Consider the following 21068-nt stretch of genomic DNA (forward strand, 5'->3'; position numbering starts at 1 on the left):
TGGTGGTTCACGCCTGTAATCCCAACACTCTGGGAGACTGACGTGGTGGATTGCTTAAGCCCAGGAGTTTGAGACCAGCCTGGGTAACATGGCGAAACTCTCTACTAAAAATACAAAAAATTAACTGGGTGTGGTGGTGCATACCTGTAGTCCTAGCTACTTGAGAGGCTGAAGCAGGAGAATCGCTTAAGGTCAAGGCTGCAATGAGCTGTGATTGTGCCACTGCACTCCAGCCTAGGTGACAGAGCAAGACCCTGTCTCAAAAACAAAAAAGACAATAAGGTAGTTTAAGCTAGTAAAATGGAAGGTGCCACAGCAACCTGCAAAGCCAGTGTGAAAGAACAGCTTGAAAAAACCTAGAATTTTTACTGACTACAGACAAGTTCAAGTGCTGGTATTTTTATATCGATTACTGGCCAAAATGGTGTGCTTATTTTTTAAAGCTTGTATCATGGAATTTATAATCTAATCTGGAAAAAATGTTAGAAAGGGATGTCTAGGAAAAAATTTGGGCTCACAGGCACTCACCAAATAAGAACGCCAACAATCAGTAAACTGCATTTTTATTTAGACAACATTAATTACAGTCTTTCCTCGTGCGTGTCCTCTTTCCACCTTCAGGAAGGCTTCTGGAACTTTGGAAAAAGGAAAGGTTTGTTCAATAACTGGCCGGATCTGTAAAACATAAGAGGTTGACCAGTGGATAAAAAAGCCTACGTCTTTCAAGGCAGATGACATTGGTAATTAGTTTCTTCACAGTGTCCCTCAAGCCACAGTCTCTCTTGAGTGTCTCTCTAGTGGACCCAGGTCAGGTTCTCACACGGGCCACGATGCTGCCTCCATTCCTGCCTCACTGCTGCTTCTCTCTTTACGGCCCTTCCCACCCCACTGCCCAGTCTTACTTCTCCATGCTGGTCTGTCACTCTCCTACTCAGAACCCTTCAACAGTTCCCACCCTGGCATTCGAAGACCGATAGCATCCTGAGCTCAGCCCTCATCCAGATTCCACCCTTTCCCAAAACGGCCTACTTGTCATTTTCTTCACCTGGTATGTTTATGCCTCTGCTGGTACAAGTCAGTAAGCCCAGAAATCCTTCTCCTGTGAAAATTCTACTGCCCTTCCCGTCCAGGTCTCACACTGTCTTTCCTCATGCCCCAGTTTGCAACATGTTGTCCCTTTCAACTACCACAGGAACCATGTTGCCTTCTTCACAGACTGTACTTGTTTACAGCTGAGTACCCATCTCAGTCACTCTGTGCTGTATGGTAAATAACAAAGAGAACATCCCAAGGTCCTTGCTGTATGTATCCATCTGGCCCCTTACAGAGAGTGCATGGAAATAGTGTGTGTGTGTGGTTTTTTGTTTTTTTTAATTGGTTAAGTGTTTGGCATATCTACCCAACCAGAGCATAAAGTACCTGTGGGACAGGGGACTAAGCCACTTTATTTGCATCCCCCACACCACCCAGCATAATGCTAAACATACAGTAGGAGCCTCATCAATGTCACTTAGGTGAAAGCTAATAAGGTAAGTGGGGGAAAAAGCATCTTATGTGAGCTTTCTGGGCTTCGAGAATATTTGGCCCAGGCTGGAGCTGCCCTGGCAGGCTTTGCTAAACAACGGTGCGCTGGTTACAATTTACAAGAAAGCCATTCCAGCCAGCTCATACATGTTTCAGTGCTGCTGGGTCTTTTCACTGTACTACAGTAATGCCAGCAACCTCCTTCTGAAACTAGGTCCCAGGTAACGTCCTCTCTCTGCATGCAAAAATCCAACTGAATTCTTCCTTTTCAAAACTTTAAGCAACAATCAATGGTTATCCACTGGGTATCTCAGTGGCCTGCCTCCTATAGCTCCACTGGCAGAGGTAAGTTATCAGAAGGCATAAGCCAACTCATCCATTTTATAATGCCTTTCCTTTTACAAGAGGAAGAACTGTTATTGTGACATTCAGCTGCATCTGAGGAACCTTCCTCCTGGATGAATTTCACAGCCCAGCCACCAGAAAAGCATCTTAGACTCCAAAAGTTCCCTTCTCCAATGAGATGAAAATACTTCTGTACCCGCAAATCACAATAAGCTCATAATAAAAAGCAACAGCTGGCACCTACTGGCCTCACTATGTGCCAGGCACTGTTTTAGGGGCTCTCTAGATTTCATCTCATTTAATCCCCATAACCATTTTCTGGGGTAAATACTGTTATTCCCATTTTACAGATGAATAAATAAAGGCACAGAGTTAAATAAATTGCCCAATGTCACACTTCTGATAAATGGCAAGTCAGGATTCAATTTGGTGCCATCATCTGCTATCACCACTATGCACTGAGCCTTTCCTATAGCATCTGCTGCTGTCTACACCTACCCCTAAAACCTTAAAGGAAGGGAAAAGTTGCCAAGGACGGTAAGGATTTATTACAGTCTGCATGTCGGCCTGCCTGCCTTGTGCCAGCTGAGGACCTGGTCTCTAGACCTTGTGTCCAGGCCACCAAGATGACAGATGTGTGGTACACGGGTGCCATCCACACCTATGGAGGACATCACTATTGCTGATCCCCCGCAAGCTGAGCATGACCTCAGAATCTTCACCACTGCAGCCACTATTAACTGCTCCGAGCTGGCTTGTGAGACGAAGCCTATTTGTCTTCCATTCTTTCTAAGAATAAGGCAGAGGACTGTGGCGAGTCCCACTTTGAGGTGGACTGCATTAATGTTGCCGAATGGAATGCATTAATGTTTCTTGGCCAAGCACAGTGGCTCACATCTGTAATCCCAGCACTCTGGGAGGCCGAGGCAGGCTGATCACCTGAGGTCAGGAGTTTGAGACCGGCCTGGCCAACATGGTGAAATCCATCTCCACTAAAAATATAAAAATTAGCTGGATGGGTTGGTGTGTGCCTGTAATCCCAGCTACTCAGGAGGCTGAGAGGCATGAGAATCGTTTGAACCCGGGAGGTGGAGGTTGCAGTGAACTGAGATCGCGCCATTGCACTCCAGCCTGGGCAACAGAGCGAGACTCTGTCACCAAAACAAGCAAACAAAAAAACAGTTGTTTCCTGTATGTCCCACATGAGACCTGCAACAATCACTCCCCCAAAGCCCCTGGGACACTGTTTTCAGGATGCTGTTTACCTGGAAAAGCAATCACCTGAATGCATGCTTAAAATGCAGAATCCAAGACCTCCCGTTAGAACAACTACATCAGAACCTGTAGGGGTGGGGCAGAAACAGTGCTTCCCCAGTGATCTGCATGTACCCTAAAGTGGGACTCACCCAGCCCTCTGCCTTATTCTTGGGATCCCTAACTTGTACCATGCACATACCCATCCATTCCACAGACTGACAAAGTGTCCGCCTCCTAAGGCACTAATCCAAAACAGGCTGAACTCAATGTTCAATTCAGAGCTCTGACTGGGGACACAGATCCTGAACTGATGACACAGGGAGCTTACAGTTACTGCCCACTTTAATCTGGCTGGCCAGGCCTTTTGTGGCAAATAACCCGAGAGGGCTGACCACGGCATAATGAGTCATTCAGCAGTTCCCGTAAGTGACAATGGAGAAAAAGGTTTCCAATTGAAGGCCGGCAAATGCTACTGTTGGCTGAATCCGTAACAGCAAACAGAGATTAACTGGATAATGAGACAGTGTCTATGTACAGCCTCACATCAGACCTAGAATACTTGTTTGTTAAGGACAAAGGGATCAGAGTTAAAATCCAGAGGGGGGAAAGAAAGGTTACTCGCAGTGAAGTGGGGATGTTTATGTGATGACGCTGCTGTAGTCCACCTGGCACAGGGAGCCCTGTTATAAAGCGGGCAGGCTCAACAGCACGCTTCCCACTGTGCAGACACACAAGGCTCACAGCCGGCCAGGGGACGCTCACAGCAGCAGCCGTCATTCAGTTTTGGATTCATGTGTGGGGTACTGATTGTGCCTCGCATCCCTGATACAAAAGCTGAACCAAGCCAAGCACCAACATTTGGCACCTGCTGCCTGACATCGCTTCTGTGAGAACGTAGGGATGACGGGAACCTCAACCTCTCTGGTGTGGCCTTGGAATATTGCTGCTTACCAGCCCCTGGGCAAGTCCTTCCTGCTGAGGCAAAACCCTCTCTAATGCTTGAGGGGAAGACAGTACAGGAAACTGTAAGAGCATGAGGCTGCTGGTGGAGAAGGACACTGTCTAGGCAGCCATGGCAGCAGGCAGAGGTTTTCCCTCGATTCCCATTTTCCCAGTGAGAATCACAAAACAGTAGAGTTAACATATCTGAGTGTGCCTCTTTTGATAGATTAGGAAACTGAAGTGCAAGTGACTGAGTGGTAAGTGCAAGGTCAGAGCTGTCAACAGCAGAGCCAAAACAAGGACCCAGGAATCTGAATGTCGCTACTGCATGGGATGGATGTAATCTGGGAAGCCACAGTCTGTTCCATTTCTTTTCCTAGACCCTTGGCCTCTTCTTCCAACAGGCATAGAGGCTGTAGATCTCAGAGGGTGAGGTGTGTGAGGGGACGCTGACAGGTGACGAACAACAAGGAGGACCTAAGGGCTCCTGGTCTGAGTCCAAATCCACACACCTGTGGACAGGCACCAGGACCGCAGTTCCAGCACTACCTCCTGGACAGGTATGCCCCTGACCTCTGTGATAGGTTCAGTATTTCCAGGGTTGGGGTAAACAGGAAGAAGGGAACTTAAACTAAGTCTACCTTTAGATAAAAAGAAGACAAAAGGAAGAGGTGAATTTTGCTCTCAGTTGCTGTTTCTTGGAAACTTCCTGCCCCAGATGGCAAACTCAAGACTGGAAGATAGGGTGAGACAGGAGGGGATGGCAGACGGGGCACTCTCCAAGGGAGTAAATGTGCCATCTGGGAAAGCATCAAGGACTTGTCCCCAGGTACCCCTAAAAAATGCACTTCCAACAGCCAGAAGGTGAGAAGAGAAACCCCATATAAATTTGCTCATAGAAACAATTTCCGTAGCATCAGGAAACTTCAGCAGCATTGAGGCCATGCGATCCATGAGCTACTTGCCACATCAGGCAAAGCAGCCCTCTTCCAGTGTGGTCCTAGGGATTCAGTCCCTCATCATTACATTCTTTCCATGGAGCAAACTCCAGTGGCAATAAGGAACTTAAGGTTTAGAATGTACTTCATTGCTAAACAATGGCCCAGCTATTCAAGACGGACCTGGGAAATCACCTACCTCAGAACTCATTACATTTTTCTCAAAAGCTGCAGTGTCCAATATGGTAGCCTCTAGACACGTGACTATTTACATTAATCAAAAGTAAGTAATTAAAGTGAAAAAGTCAGTCTCTCAAGTTGCATTTGCTACATTTCAAGTGCTCAGTGGTGTAGTGGCCACCAAGTGAATACTGCAGACAGAGAACATTTCTATCACTGCACAACATTCCAAAGGACAGACTGCTCGAAAGGTAACTGAGTGTGACCAACACACTTCTCCACCATCTAGTGGGTCAAGTAAATGCTAGTGGGCCTTTAGTAAGTGTTCTGAATTGAACTCAAATATGGTGCATAGGAACTATTCTGATGCTGGCTAAAATCAATCAACTGAGAAATCTGTATCACTGCTCAACCAAGATGCTTGGCTGGCATCTCAGATTTTGAACATACCTGTGAACATTAAGCTCCTAACATCAGAAGGCTTACTAATTATATAAAGAATATATATGTGTAAATAAACATTCGAAAGTATCTTCCTGGCCATGTGCAGTGGCTCACACCTATAATCTTAGCATTTTGGGAGGCCCAGGCAGGCAGATCGCTTGAGCTCAGGAGTTTGAGACCAGCCTGGGAAACATGGCAAAACCTTGTCTCTACAAAAAATACAAAAAATACAAAAAATGTAGCTGGTCAGGGGCATACCTGTCCAAGAGGTAGTGCTGGATAGTGCTACATGGGGGGCTGAGGTGGGACGATCACTTGAGCCCAGGAGGTCAAGGCTGCAGAGAGCTGAGATCACACCACTACACTCCAGCCTGGGTGACAAAGTGAGACCCTGTCTCAAAAAAATAAAATAAAAAAAAGATCGTCCTACCATGCTTGATTTCTAGCCATCTAGTTTCCCTCCTCAGGAGCAACCAAGATTTCTAGCTGCTCTCATATCCTTTTCAGGTATTTTATGTATTGTGATAGGCAGAATAATGGCCCCCAAAGATATTCACATCCTAATTCCCAAAATGTGTAAATATGGCACCTTACATGGCAAAAGAACTTTGCTGGTGTGATTAAGTTAAGGATCCTGAGATGCAGAGATTATCCTGGATTATCCAAGTGGGCCCAGTGTAATCTCAGGGTCCTTACAAGAAGAAGGCAGGAGGGTTAGAGGTCAAAGATTAACAGAAGCAGAGGTTGGACTGATGTAGCCACAAGTCAAGGGAGATACAGCCTCTAAAAGCTGGAGAAGCCAAGGAAACAGATCCTCCCCTATAGCCTGCTTCCAGGAGGAATGCAGCCCTGCCCACACATCTGGACTTCTGACCAAAATCTTATTATTATAAGATAATAAATTTGTGTTGTCTTAAGTCACCACATTCATAGTAATTTGTTACAGCAATAAGAAACTAATACATGCATATATAAGCAAATATGTATAGATATTTTCCTTCAAAACACAGTTACACAGTCCTTCTTAGCAGCAGCTATCATCTGAAGACTGCCTCACCACCACCTCTTCTCAGTCCTGCAAGATACTGAGAAATACAAGATGACAGAGTAAAATACCAAGAATTGAAACTCTAGGTAACAATGTCTGGATGATTATTTAAGCAGAAAACAATGAAGGCTGTAGAAGGAACTGTCCTAAGGATCAAGAGACCTGGGCCCTGCCTATGTGACTTTGAGCACATCATTTAATTTCTTAGGGCCTCTGTCCCTTCAAATGTGACATCACACCAGGATGGGGGATAAAGGGATGAAGACAGTAAACTGGACAAGTGCAAGGCTTTCTTCTTTCCAGTCTATGAGTATGCTATTCAATGGCATATGCATGACCTGAATATAATTTGTGCTATATCTCCCCCCACCAAAAAGTAAGTGTGTTAAATAGTATGAAAATAGGAACTGTTTTTTGTGCTTAGGAGAAAATGCCAATAAACTGTAGGCACAAGGCACGTCAGTACCAACCCATTACGCTTAAGGGGCTAATTATAAATCATTCTTTTTGAGAATGCTCAGAACAATGGTTTGCAAACTGATGTCTAGGAGCCCAGGGCTCCTTGGCTGTGTGGAGCAGCTGTGAGGAAACAGAACATTTGCAAGGGAGGTCACTCCCTGCCACACTTCACCAGCAGAGCAGCTCCTCCTCTGCCTATTCTGTAAACCGGAGCTTGGCCTGACTGGGTGTCAGTTAATTAACTACTAGTTTAAGATAAGGATCGGCAAACTTTTTCTGTAAAGGGTTAAATAGTGAATGTTTTAGGCTTTGCAGGCTTCACATGGTCTAAGTTCTCTTCTTCTTCATTTCTTTTTTTTTTTTTTTAACAAATCTTTAAAAATGTAAAAACCAGGCAGGTGCGGTGGCTCACGCCTGTAATCCCAGCACTTTTGGAGGCCAAGGTGGGTGGATCACAAGGTCAAGAGATTGAGACCATCCTGGCCAACATGGTGAAACCCCGTCTCTACTAAAAATACAAAAAATTAGCTGGGTGTGGTGGTGCGTGCCTGTAGTCCCAGCTACTTGGGAGGCTGAGACAGGAGAATCGCTTGAACCCAGGAGGTAGAGGTTGCAGTGAGCCGAGATTGTGCTACTGCACTCCAGCTTGGCGACAGAACAAGACTCTGTCTCAAAACAAAAGAAGTAAAACCATTCGTGGCTCAGAGCACGTGCAAAAACAGGCCTTAGATTGAATGTGGCCCACAGGCTGTAGTTTGCCCACCACTTTATCTAAGATATAATGAAAATACCAGGTAACTTAAAATTCAAACTGAAATTGTGCCCAGATAGGATGAATATGGAGTCCTACAACACGCAATAAGCCTTCATGACAACAGTCATGTGAAAACAATGCCTAAGACTGGATCTCCAGGAAAAACAGACTGTGAGATCCCCACATACTTAGGAAATTTCAGCTCCTTTTCACTTTTGAGCCTGACAATGGTGAGCACATTAAAGGCAGGAAACCTTAATTCCAAAAACATTTACTGAGTGCTGCACTGGGAGAAAGCAAAGGTAGGGTTGGTGTTCATAAAGAAGGCAGAAGGACGATGCTATTAATGGATTGACAGAGAGTGCTCATTACTGTGGATATTAACTCAGTGGCTTCTCCGTTTTTACTGGGGCATGCAGGGCTAGTAAGCTGAATTTAGACTCCATCAGTAATACTCATTCATCCAGATTCTTTTTTTTTTTTCCCCCTTGAGATGGGATTGCCCTGTGTTGCCCAGGCTGGTCTTGAACTCCTGGGCCCAAGCGATCCTCCCACCTCAAATTTTTAAGTAGCTGGGATCACAGGCATGAGCCACCACACCCAGCTCAGATATTAAGATAGTTTAAATCACAAGTAACCAGTAACCAGATCTTCTTCACATTCTTAAAAACAAGTCTCTAATGAGGTAAAATGGTTCAGAGGGTAAGATAATGGGTAAGTAAAGAGAGAAGGGGCCTAGAAGGTAGGCCACAGGAGAAATTCCAGACACTAAACATACATACTAGATTTTCAAAAGCTGTGTATTTTAATATCTATCAAAGGCCAAGCGCAGTGGCTCATGTCTGTAATCCCAGCTCTTTGGCAGGCCAAGGCAGGTGGATCACTTGAGGCCAGGAGTTCGCGATCAGTTCGGCCAACACGGTGAAACCCTGTCTCTGCCAAAAACACAAAAATTAGTCAGGTGTGGTGGCAGGCACCTGTAATCCCAGATACTCAGGAGGCTGAGGCAGGAGAATTGCTTGTACCCAGGAGGCGGAGGATGCAGTGAGATGAGATCACACCACTGCACTCCAGCCTTGGTGACAGAGCAAGACTCTGTCTCAAAAAAAAAAAAAAAAAAAAAAAAACTATCAAAATTATAAATGCATGTATCTTTTGACTCAGCAATTCCATTTCCATGAACAGAAATCGTTATATATACAATGAGGTACTAAACATAAATATTGGGTTATCCACTGAAGCAAAAGACTGAAATTCAACAAATTATGGTATACCCATACAAATACTATGCAGCTGTTAAAAAAAGAATGAGAAAGCTTTTATATCCTGACATTAAACAAAGTTGAAGATGCGCTGTTAAAAAAAAAAAAAAAAAGAGCAGGTTGCAAAAAAGTATTTTTTTCTATTTATGTTAGGAAAGAAAGAAGAGAAAGAGAGGAAAAAAAATATTTTTCCTGTTTTGATAGAGTATCTTTGGAATACCCAAGAAACTAGTAATACTGGCTGCATCTGACAAGCAGAATCTCAGTGACTGAGATATAGCAGTCAAAAGAAGATTTCTTGAAATAACTTTTCCATTTTAGGGTTTTGAACCTTATGAATGTATTTTTTCAAAGTTCAAGTATTTTACAAGAGTTGGCTCTGTTATTTCACAGCTTTTCACCATCAGAAAACAACTGTAGCTCTTCTAACAGTTACCTGCTAATGAGAATCATGAAGGCTCAGCCAAAGCTTGGAAGAATTTAAATGTCCTCCGATTTAACAAATCTCTACTAACCACACAACACGTAAGTAAGATCTGTTGTGCTCTTCTTTCCAACTTCCCAGGATAAAAAGGCAATGACCTCTCACATCCACACAGAAGCCGGGACACGACAAGAGAGCTGGCCTCATTGAGGCATCCAGTGCCACATACCAACTTCACAGTCCCAGAACCCCTCATTGACAGAAATGACACCCAAGCCCAAACAGCCCATGTAGGAGAGGAGAATCAAAGCACAAGGCACATTTGCTCACTCAACCTCCTTGGAGAATACTTCAAGGACATCCTTTTTTGTTGTTGTTTACCATGTCCTGTTTTAGCCATTACCAGTTATCTGCCAAATGTAATAGGTAGATATATACAAGTCACCTCTCATCTCTGTTGGGTAAACAGTAATTTCCAGGCAGAGAGAGAGTCACAATATTTTGAATACAGAAGAGCAGTGGTAAGCATGTGAACAGCCTGGAGCAGATATCAGGACAAACACAAACGTGGACTTCTGGAGGACAAAGACCTCTCTAATAATGGGGTTCCAACCACATGAAGCACTTACTTGATGATAATTCATTCTCTCCTTCCTAGAAATAAAATAAGCATTCTTGTGGGATATGGGAGAACCCTACAAAGAAGGAGTTACACAGTCACAATAACACTGAGCCCCTGCCCCTATCAGAACACACCAAAACTTAGAAGTCCACGAAAAGACACATAAGCCTGGAACCCAAATATCTGGGAAACAGTAACAGGCCATCCTCTTTCTTATATAGTTCCTTGGCTGTGAAAGAAGAAAAACCTTAAATACAGAAAAAGCAGCCATTAGTTCCCAAAAACATTCCTTTCCAAAATCGAAACGGAAAGATGAAATATGCCAGCAAAGGCCAAGGGCCAGAAGAAGAAAGCCCACCTCCAGGGGCTCTGTCCAAATGCCTCAGAGTGGTTCACACAATGCTAATGCTAGCCTGCTCTAACTCCATTCCCTGCCCACTGCAAAGTGACAAAGATAAGACAATGTATGCTGAAGTCCCAAATCAGCTTCAAGTACTAAGAACACAGCGGAAAGGTGGAGAGGGAAAAGCACAAGAGTGCTGGTTCCATTTCTGCAAGTTTCAGCATGCCCCTGTTTCTTGGTGAGTCGGCTTTCTCACCTGTAAAATGAGAATCAGCCTATCTATGATCTCACACAACCCTCTGGAAGTTCTCCATCCTATAATTCCATACAATCTCTCAATAACATCAAAAATATCAGCACCAGAATACCACCTTCTGTTATTCCTCTGGAGATGGGAATGTCAGGGTGGTTTAGACCACGTAAAAACCCAAATAAGCAGGTGGCAGCTGAGGAGGCTTTCAATCCCCAGAATCCCTGAAAGACCTTTTGACATCCAAAACAGGATGACCAGATGATAAGCAACAGTCGCTTTCCCACAGAGTCCACAGCAGGACAGACACTAGTAGGCAGAGTACACCAGCCAGTTGTCTTCACCCAAATCCCCATCAATCCTCACCCACCCTCGCCCTGGCCACTGACTGTCTCAGATAGACTATTTATTTGCCCTCAATTTTATTATACCCACCTAGAAATCAGGAGACCTGGGGACCTGATGAAATATTAGCAGCCCAATGTAGATCACAGCTGTGCTCTGATCTAACCAAGTGTCTTTGGGGGAATCCTATAACCTCCCTGGGCCCGCCTCTTCATCTACTAAACCAAAGGGGTTTGACTAGATGAGAGAAGCTCTTGCACAGATGGAGCAGTCTGTGTCTACGCCTCCCATGGAGACAGAACCAAAGACACAGCATGTAAACTTGGCCATGTAAGGCAGCACAAAGTCAGCTGGGCAGGCTAGCTCTGTAGAGTCCCCACTGACGAAGCTCAGTGGGCAGGTCCACAGGAGGTGCTCTAGAAATACAAAGGCTTCCAATCCAGGTTTCCAGGTGCACTTACCTTTCCCGCATCCACCAGTTCTGCAATGTCATCTAAATAAGGACCACTGGCCATGAAAAATGCCCAGCGATAATGGACTCCTTTACAGAAATGCTAAAAAGAAGAAACAAAACATGTCAAATACAGAAAAACATAAAATCTGACTAAAAGCCAATTTAGGGAAAAGCATTTTCTGGATGACTACAACAAACTGACTTCTCATTCCATGCTGACAAAATGTGCGCACAGCCCCTTGGCACAATGACTGACAGAGAATGGATGCTCCATAAATGTTTAATAAATAACTGAACAAAGACATATCCACGTCACTTAGGCTCCTTCTCTAAACTGTGACTGAAGAACAAGTAAGCACAGGAAAGCTTTCCTTAAAATGACCATCTACATGGTTTTCCACAGTAGGTTTCCTCCCCGGGAGGAATCAGGGGCTGAGACCTCTAGGCTTTCCCTACTAAGGTTTGAATAAAGCCCAGAGGCACCAGAAAAGAGGTTTTCACCAAATTCAAAAATGTTTTGGGGACAATAAGTCACCAAAATATGATCTTAGACAAGAAGCCCAATCACAATTTTTTTTTCCCTGGTTCTGACAGGAATAAAGTGGCTTTAAAGGCAAAACAAGTGCAAAGTTCCTTATACATCATGGCTGAATCTTCCCTACGGTTATGGCAAATACAAAGCCATCTAATCTATTATGGGGCAATACCTCTCCAAATGAAGATGCGTAAAAATCTTACACCAAGAGGGCTCATGACCAGTCTATGGCCACTTATAATTGTTATTCTTTGTTTCTTTAATTGAGAGAGGGTCTTGCTATGTTGCCCAGGCTGGTTTTGAACTCCTGGTCTCAAGAATCCTCTCACCTCAGCCTCCCAAAGTGCTAGGATTACAGGCATGAGCCACTGTGCCTGGCTGTAACTGTTATTCTTTATGTCGAAGGTAGGGTGGGCCATTATGGAAACAGCAAATGAGCTGAGGTTCTCCATGATACATCAATGACCTGCCCAACCAAACTTTCATCAGATGGGAGCAATCTGAGGTAGCAGAGGGTCAGCCAGTACCACAGTGCTGCCCTCTCCACAACTACCCACAACTGTGAGGTGAGCTCAGACTTCTTTGCCATTGAGCTTACACTCAGTATGATATAAGCTACTACCCTGGTGTGAGGCTGGAAAATTCAGTGGAAACCCCATACCCCAGCACTTACTAGTTGCATTATTTTTGTTTTGTTTTAGTTATGTTATTTTTATCAGGCTACCTATTTCAGCCCATTTCCTGGCCTGTAGAATGGTGGTAGCACCACCTAGCTTGCAGGATTGTTGGAAGGATGAAATGAGAATGTATACAAAATGCCTCACACATAGAAAGTATTCTATCAATACTTGTCCAGTGCTAAAAGTGAAGCTTACTGAGGAAAGACTGAGACAATACCAATTCAGTTTAAGAATGTAGAAAGAAAGAAAAGCGGTTGCCTAGGCAAAGCTTCCCACTGGATGTGCCAGGATGGCTTACTGGGTGAGTGATCCTATAGATTATCGTCCAACCCAGAAAACCTGTGAGAGTTAAAGGATTCATCATTAATAATTACCCTAGGACAACAGATGTAAAGAGAGTCAAGCATACTCTAGAACTGGTGTGATGAGATATTGACTCCCCTTAGCCCTCACGATAGCCAGGCAGAGCCAGAGCTGGTAGAAGTCTCCGGATAGGCTGGTCTTGGAGGAGCAGGGCTTGGTTTGTTCATCTCTATTACCCAAGGCAGCCTCAACGTGCTGTTCAAATACTATCATTTTCTATGTCTGTCATGGCATGAAAGATGTTGAGATGCACTGGTTTATGCAACTAACCTAAAAAGAAGAGGCCAGGCACAATGGCTCACACCTATAATCCCAACAGTTTGGGAGACCGAGGTGGGAGAATTGCTTGAGGCCAGGAGTTCAAGAGTAGCCTAGGCAACATAGCAAGACTCTGTCTCTACAAAACAAGAAAAAGAAAAAAGCTGTTTGAAGGATTATGTGGCTAAATGCCAGAAGCACTAAGAATGTCCCAAGCTTACTGTGGATCCAGTTAATGACAATCACAGAAGATCTGTTCAAATACTTTTCCCTAAGGTCTGGCTTCATAGACTATAATTAAAACATTCTGGTAATTGTTTAGGGTATTACAGAAGGCACAAAAATGGTCACAACTGCCACCTCTATAACTCTTCACAGCATGTGGCTCTGTAAAGTGAAACTTTTGGTCTGTAACAGCAGAATTTTTATATTCTGCCACAAGAGGTCTGTGTTCCCCCCCGCCGCCCACCCAGGCCCCTGTAGGAGAGAAAGTAAATCAAAGCAGGCAGGAGAGTCAGAAGCATGACAATGAAGCTTTAACTGTGTGCACAATCAGAAAGACATTGAAAACTACTTAAAAGGTTTTCACATGAGATTACTACTATCGTCTTTCAAGTAGGAGGAAGAGAGAATGAAGATAGCTATGCCTGTTTTACTCTCCGAGGACAACTCTGAAGGTTAACTTGTAAGAGGTCTCACTGGAGTACAAACTGAAATCTTACAGAAAACTTAAACTTACATTTTAAAGCACTGGAAAATCTGGGTTTTGTGAAAGAGAAAGAAGAGAGAAAGGACAGCTAAGAGCCCTTTCTCTACCACAAAGTACCCTGTGGACACTGTTTCGGGCTACTGTCTGAATCAAATGAAAATAAAGGACACCACAGTGCAGGGCCTGGTTTGTTCATTTCTATTACCAATAATATTTCATAAGAATTGAGTCGTGGTCTCCTCCATCATAGCTCTTTGTTATGACCTCTAAGTATTTAGTTAGTACACAGAATTCAAGAGACCAAAGTCCTAAGTTTCATCCCCATAAAAGGTCCCAAATTAATATCTGGAATAAATAAAATGCTAAAGATAATTATCAAGCCAGTCATCTCACAAACATGAGTCAGTGTTGGTCAGACTGACACAGCTATTCACAGCCTTTTTACCACCAAGGAACTTTCTACTGCCTTGTTCCAGAGTCTCAAGTATTTTGTCTAATTTAAAAAAATAGAATCTTTTTTTTTTTTTTTTTTTGAGACAAGCTTTTCCTCTGTTGCCCAGGCTGGAGTACAATGACACGATCACGGCTCACACCCTCTGTCTCCCAGACTCATACCATCCTCTGGCCTCAGCCTCCTGAGCAGCTGGAACTACAGGTATGCACCAACAGACCTGGCTAATTTTCTTATTGTTTTGTAGAGATAAACTCTCACTATGTTGCCCAGGCTGGTTTCAAACTCCTCAGGCTTAAGCAATCCTCCCATCTCCACCTCCCAAAATGATGGGATTACAGGCATAAAAGCCACTGTGCCCAGACTATCTTTATTTTTTCTATCATATATTCCCTTTTAACATCAATTCATATTTTAAACCAATGGTCTATAATTACCACCAGTTTATCCCATGAAATTATAAAAGCCTCTGTCCCCACTGTGATGACAACAGGCTATGAGGTAAAGTGGAGAGCAGATGCTCAAGCTCCATTAGTCTTGTAACTGAGGCTCATCTGCCCTAGTCTCCAATGCCCACCACTCACCGAAGTGTGCAATTTGGGTGAGATGTATTCAGTTTTGAGCTTCATACAGACCTGGTAAAAGTGGCCCTGTTTCAGAGTCAGGCTGACTAACCAAGTCCCAGAAACTCCCATCATGTCATTAATAGCTGGAGTTTCAAATTTACACGGAATATGCAGTGTTAGAACAAGTTGATACAATCCCAGCAAAGGCAAGAGTGGAGGCTTACTGAAGTAAAAGTACAACTTCTTTTACTCATAGACTTCTAAATGTCTGAAAGCCCCAGTCTGGGAATCACTGGTCTATCCCAATACAATGAAAACAGCAACTGTAAGTTTTCATCTTTATATACAAGAAACTGTAAGTGTTAAGACATGAAACAGAGAGAGGGTCATCAGGCAGAGACAAGAAGGAAGCACAGACAGTGTATCAGATGTAATCAAGAGAGGCAATAAGTAATAATAAAGGCTAACATTTAATAAGGGCACTGTGCCATGTCTCCATATGGACTACTTCATTTGATCCTTACAACCATGCGGTAAGGTAGATCTATTATCAGCCTCATTTTACAGGGGAAGACATTGGGGCTTAGAGACCTTCAGTAACTTGCACAGGGTTACACAGCTACTAAGTAGAGGTCAGATGTTGAAGCCAGTCAGTGTGACTCCAGAGTCCATGCTTGCAGCCACTGTGCTATGCGGCCTCTAAGAGAAGAGAAACTGGCCAGGTGGCAAACCAATTTCTAGCAGCAGGAGGCTGCTTGCAGTCACCAACCAAGACCCTTCTTCCTACCTTTAATGCCTTCGAACCTACAGTGAATCCTGACTGCAACATGCCATCTGCTATGCCCAGTCGGTCCATGTTCAGGAGGAAAGGAGTCACTAAAGTCACATAGGTGGCTCCTGACCATTGCTTGAGAAAATCTGGAGCCCATGTTTCAGTGGATCCGCCCACATTATCAAGGATAAAATCAAACCTGGAGAGGAAGAACCAAATCAAAACATTGTTGTCAGGCTTTACACTGGACTCTGAGCCTCCTTCCCTTCCAGCACCAGTTGGCTTGGGTTTATTTCAGTGGCGAATCTTGCACTGTGCTGCACCTCTCGCCATCCTGCAGAGGGGTGGCTGCTTTGATGGAGACGGAAGGACATACCCACTCGCTGGATCTATGACTTTTCTGCAAGGTAAGTTGAATGTGACTAATTTTTGTCATAAAATCATTTCATTTTCTAGTACTTTAGAATGGCTTCAGCAAGTAGTTCTGAACAGAGAGGGATTCTGGTTCACTACAATGCACAGAATAGCCCCTCACAGCTAAAAAATTTTCCAGCCCAAAATGTCAATACTTGAGAAACTAAGGTTGCCAAGGTTGAGAAAGTCTGACTTAATTAAGCTTTGTAAAAAACTGCCAAGTTTTTCATTCGCTATGTTTAGTGCACATGGATACTTGAAAGTAAAGTATGAGATTTTCACCTACAAGAATGATTTGCTTTTATTCTCTCTACAGTCAGAAATGCTCATGGAAGCATCCTCTTCACCTTCTGGAATTTTCTATCATTTGGCTTCAGGTACAGCATCAGGACAATGCAAAAGGAGAAATGAACAGCCTGTTCTAACATGCCAAAAAAATTCAGTGATAATGGAATCCACAGGAACTAGCAGATATATTCAACTTCTTACACCTAACCTAAAACTTCTGTAATCACTATATTCTACTGAAAGGGGGTAAAAACTTAATAAGCTTTTAAATACTTTTGAAAACAAAGATCTATATAGAGAATACATGTATATAAATTGAGCACATCAGTTGATGAATTCCTCTTTGGTAAATCTTTTCTCCCTTCCAAATTCATCTGGATGATGTCAAACATTAAAGTTCCTGAAACCAGCTTTGGCCAACTTTGTGGATCTTGAGTATTTTATAGAACCAAACTAAAGAAGGGCAAGGCCGGGCGCAGTGGCTCAGGCCTGTAATCTCAGGACTTTGGGAGGCCGAGACGGGTGGATCACCTGAGGTCGGGAGTTTGAGACCAGCCTGACCAACATGGAAAAACCCTGTCTCTACTAAAACTACAAAATTAGCCAGGCGTAGGATTACATGCCTGTAACCTAACTACTCGGGAGGCCGAGGCAGGAGAACTGCTTGAACCTGGGAGGCAGAGGTTGTGGTGAGCCGAGGTCATGCCATTGCACTCCAGCCTGGGCAACAAGAGTGAAACTCTGTCTCAAAAGAAGAAGAAGGAAAAAAAAAAGGCAAATATAATCTAAGGATATGAAATGTGAAATGCAGGAGCATGATGACCTTAATAGATGACCATTCTTTTCACTAAAAAAGTGTCTACTTCATTTCCAAGTTTTGAATGAACAAATCTGAGGATACTTAAAGAAAACTTAAGGGCAGCCTGGTATTATAGAACAGGCATTGTCTGAGAAAGAAATCTGGAGACCAGGTTGTGAATCCAGCTCTCCCAACAAATCACTGGTGGCATGACCCCGAGTATGCAGAAACTCGTAACTCCTCTGCCCTTCACTTTCTCAACTACAGCATCATAGGGTTGGACTGAAGGATTTCAAAGCCCCTTCTTGCTATAAAACTCTAAGATTCAAATAACTAAAAAGCTGCTATTTGGAAGGAGGAACATATTTATCCTAGGTAGACTGAGAGGTCAAACTCCAGGCAGAAATTACAAAGATCAATTTTAACTAAAGCTATCAAAGAAAAGAAGTAGTAATGGCTTGCATTTATAAGCCAGGAAGGTCCCCCTACTAGAAAAGTACAAGCGAAAGGAGCAAGCTCACTTGCCAGGAAGACATGTCAAGGAGGGAAGCATAATACCAGTTTGGGAGCCTAGACTGAATGTCCTCTAGCCTTCCATCTCTCAAGTTCTCCTATTCTCTGGTGACAAATTCCAGACGTGTATAAAACTTAAGGTAGGCCAGGTGCGGTGGCTCATGCCTGTAATCCCAGCACTTTGGGAGACCAAGGCAGGCAGATCACTTGAGGCCAGGAGTACGAGACCAGCCTGGCCAACATGGTGAAACTCCATCTCCACAAAAAAAAAAAAAAGAAAAAAAAAAATAGAAAAATTAGGCGGGTGTGGTGGTGAGTGTCTGTAATCCCAGCTACTCAGGAGGCTGAGGCACAAGAATCACTTGAACCCAGGAGGCGGAGGTTGCAGTGAACCAAGATAGCACCATTGCACTCCAGCCTGGGCAATGGAGTGAGACTTCATCTCAAAACAAAACAAAACAAAACGAAAAAACAAAACAAAACCTCTTAAGGTAGACAGAGGGGAATGGGTAGGACTTGGCCCCGGTATCATGTTGCTACTCCTAGAAGCATCAGAAGATACAAGATCGGGCCGGGTGCGGTGGCTCACGCTTGTAATCCTAGCACTTTGGGAGGCCGAGACGGGTGGATCACGGGGTCAGGAGTTTGAGACCAGCCTGGCCAACATGGTGAAACCCCATCTCTACTAAAATTAGCCGGGCATGGTGGTACGTGCCTGTAATCCCAGCTACTCAGGAGGCTGAAGCAGGAGAATCGCTTGAAACCGGAAGGCAGAGGTTGCAGTGAGCCGAGATCGTGCCACTGCACTCCAGCCTGGGCGACAGAGTGCGTGCCCAAAGAGGCTCAGGCCCTAACACACAGATGAGAGGGTAGCTGACAAAATCTCTGAAAGGGACAATGTTAGTCCTTAAACATGCCAGGCATGTTCCTGACATGGCAGCTTTATGTTTGCTGTTCTTTCCAGCTGGAACAATTGTTCTCCTAGATTCCCTCGATAATTAAGTATTATTGAGCACCTACTACATGCTACTACACTCTTCCAGATGGAGGGATACAGCAGGGAGCAACATCAAATACATACAAATCCCATTCATTTGGCTTGCTCACTAAAGCCTCCACTCAAATGTTGCTTCCTCAATGAGGCATTCTTTAACCTCCCTACCTATAACAGCCTCCTCCCTAGTCTATTCCCTTTCATTTTTTTTTTCAGAGCACCTAGCACTAAAACCGCCCAAACAAGAATGTAAGCTCCATGAAAGTGGGCATTTGTCTGGTTCACCACTGTAGCTGGTGTTTGGAACCCTGCCTGGCAACAGTAGAAGCTCCCTTAACAGTTGAAGGAATGATGAGTTGGCTGGCTGCTGCTGGGTGCACCGCCAAACTACTGTTGGAAGTTGGTGGCACTGGCTGAGAAAGGCTGGGTGGCGTCAGATGAGGACTCCCTTTTTTTCTTTTTTCTTTCTATTTAAAAATATACTTCTACTCAATGTGGGCAAGAGTAGTTGACTTCTGAAAAGTAATCAAAAAAGGGAAAACCTTTTAAACAGAAGCAGTAAAATAGCTTTCCAAATACTCCTCATTTGTGCTGTCAGCTTCAGCTTGGTCTTGGCTGGATAAAGGTCAGATGAATAAGCTGGAGTCACAGTCAGAATCAACACGACCCAAGATAATTCCTGAATGCATTCCTGTTTGGTACCTCAGGCCAAACCACAGCCTGGTATTCAGACACACAGGGAACATCCACAGTGCTCCCATTACCAAAATTTAGGCTTACACTGTTTCTCTTAAGCCTTTGTTAAGCCAAAACACAGAAAGTATGTTTTGGGCTAATCATGTACTTCATGAACTACTCTATATTCTTCCTGTGGTGACAGATGCCACAAAAGGAACACATTTCCAATTTTTGTCTTCAGGCCTCTTACAAACCAGCATGTTAACTTCAAAATTAGCTAAGACTATGTAAGCAAAATAACTTCCTCAGTACCTATCCACATGCTGTTACCGTGTTGTATTAACATCTGGAATTAAAACAGAAGCCAACCTAAGTAACTTCTAATGACATGGAATGCTTTCATAGATCCTTCTCTAAGATTCCAACGTGATTGTAAAGCCACCAAACCATCTCAGACCTGCATAATCAACTGTCCTTGTTCCCATTCCCAGTGTGAACATTGTTCTAATACATACGGTTTTAAGGATTTCAACTGCTCTTCCACACTTCCAGATTTGTAATCAATTACATCATCTGCCCCAAGCTTCCTTACAAGTCCACTGGCATCTTGAGAGCAAACTGCTGTCACATGAGCATCCCATGCTTTCATTACCTGCCCCCCACAAAAAAGAACAGAATAAAAAAGGGAGAGATTAGAAAAACCGACTGCATTGAAAAAAAACAAATCACTGGCACCATGTATACATATATCAGACTAATCTCTAGAGAACTTTAAGTACGTCATCTTAACCAGAACTATAGGAATCCATCTGTCAGAGACTAGTAAAAATGATTAAACTTTTGTTCAGTAAAAAAATCTGAAGAAAGAGATCTCATTTTCCCTACATGAGACAGCCAGCCACCTTATTGCCATGAAGTTAAAACTAATCCACTTAGAGAGGGACTCAGTGCCTCACCAGTAACAGAAAAGACAGGAGTTGAAAGCCTCAAATTTGCCAGGCATGGTGGCTCATGCCTGTAATCCCAGCACTTTGGAAGGCCGAGGCAGGTGGATCACCTGAGGTCAGGAGTTCGAGACTAGCCTGGCCAACATGGTGAAACTACGCCTCTACTAAAAAATACAAAAAACTAGCTGGATATGGTAGTGGGCGGGCACCTGTAATCCCAGCTGCTTAGGAGGCCGAGGCAGGAAAATCGCTTGAACCCCAGCAGCAGAGGTTGCAGTGAGCTGAGATAGCGCTATCGCACTCCAGCCTGGGAGACAAGAGTAAGAGTTCGTCTCAGTGAAAAATGACTATTTAAAATGTATCCAGGCCGGGCGCGGTGGCTCAAGCCTGTAATCCCAGCACTTTGGGAGGCCGAGACGGGCGGATCACGAGGTCAGGAGATCGAGACCATCCTGGCTAACACTGTGAAACCCCGTCTCTACTAAAAAATACAAAAAACTAGCCGGGCGA

At 43.9% G+C, this 21068-nt stretch overlaps 1 protein-coding gene and 1 long non-coding RNA gene across 4 annotated transcripts in view; one reads left to right on the forward strand and one right to left on the reverse strand.

Annotated features, from left to right (window-relative positions):
• Positions 1-546: 546 nt before the first annotated feature.
• The window catches only part of RTN4IP1 (reticulon 4 interacting protein 1), a 60843-nt gene continuing 40321 nt past the window's right edge, over positions 547-21068 (reverse strand). For all 3 annotated transcript variants that reach the window (XM_017878576.1, XM_017878575.1, XM_017878574.1), the window contains exons 6-9: positions 20127-20263; positions 15941-16124; positions 11599-11691; positions 547-675 (exon numbers count right to left, since the gene is read on the reverse strand). In XM_017878576.1, the coding sequence (XP_017734065.1) occupies positions 568-675; positions 11599-11691; positions 15941-16124; positions 20127-20263 (522 nt within the window). In that variant the 3' untranslated portion in view covers positions 547-567. The remainder of the gene's footprint in view (positions 676-11598; positions 11692-15940; positions 16125-20126; positions 20264-21068) is intronic.
• Positions 16131-17036, forward strand: LOC108533696 (uncharacterized). The gene is made up of 2 exons (XR_001886795.1): positions 16131-16332; positions 16656-17036. It is a non-coding gene; the product is annotated as an uncharacterized LOC108533696 (long non-coding RNA).

The sequence above is a fragment of the Rhinopithecus bieti genome, unplaced genomic scaffold (genome assembly GCF_001698545.2).
Source record: "Rhinopithecus bieti isolate Rb0 unplaced genomic scaffold, ASM169854v2 scaffold_10614, whole genome shotgun sequence".
In the NCBI taxonomy this organism is placed as follows: domain Eukaryota; kingdom Metazoa; phylum Chordata; class Mammalia; order Primates; family Cercopithecidae; genus Rhinopithecus; species Rhinopithecus bieti.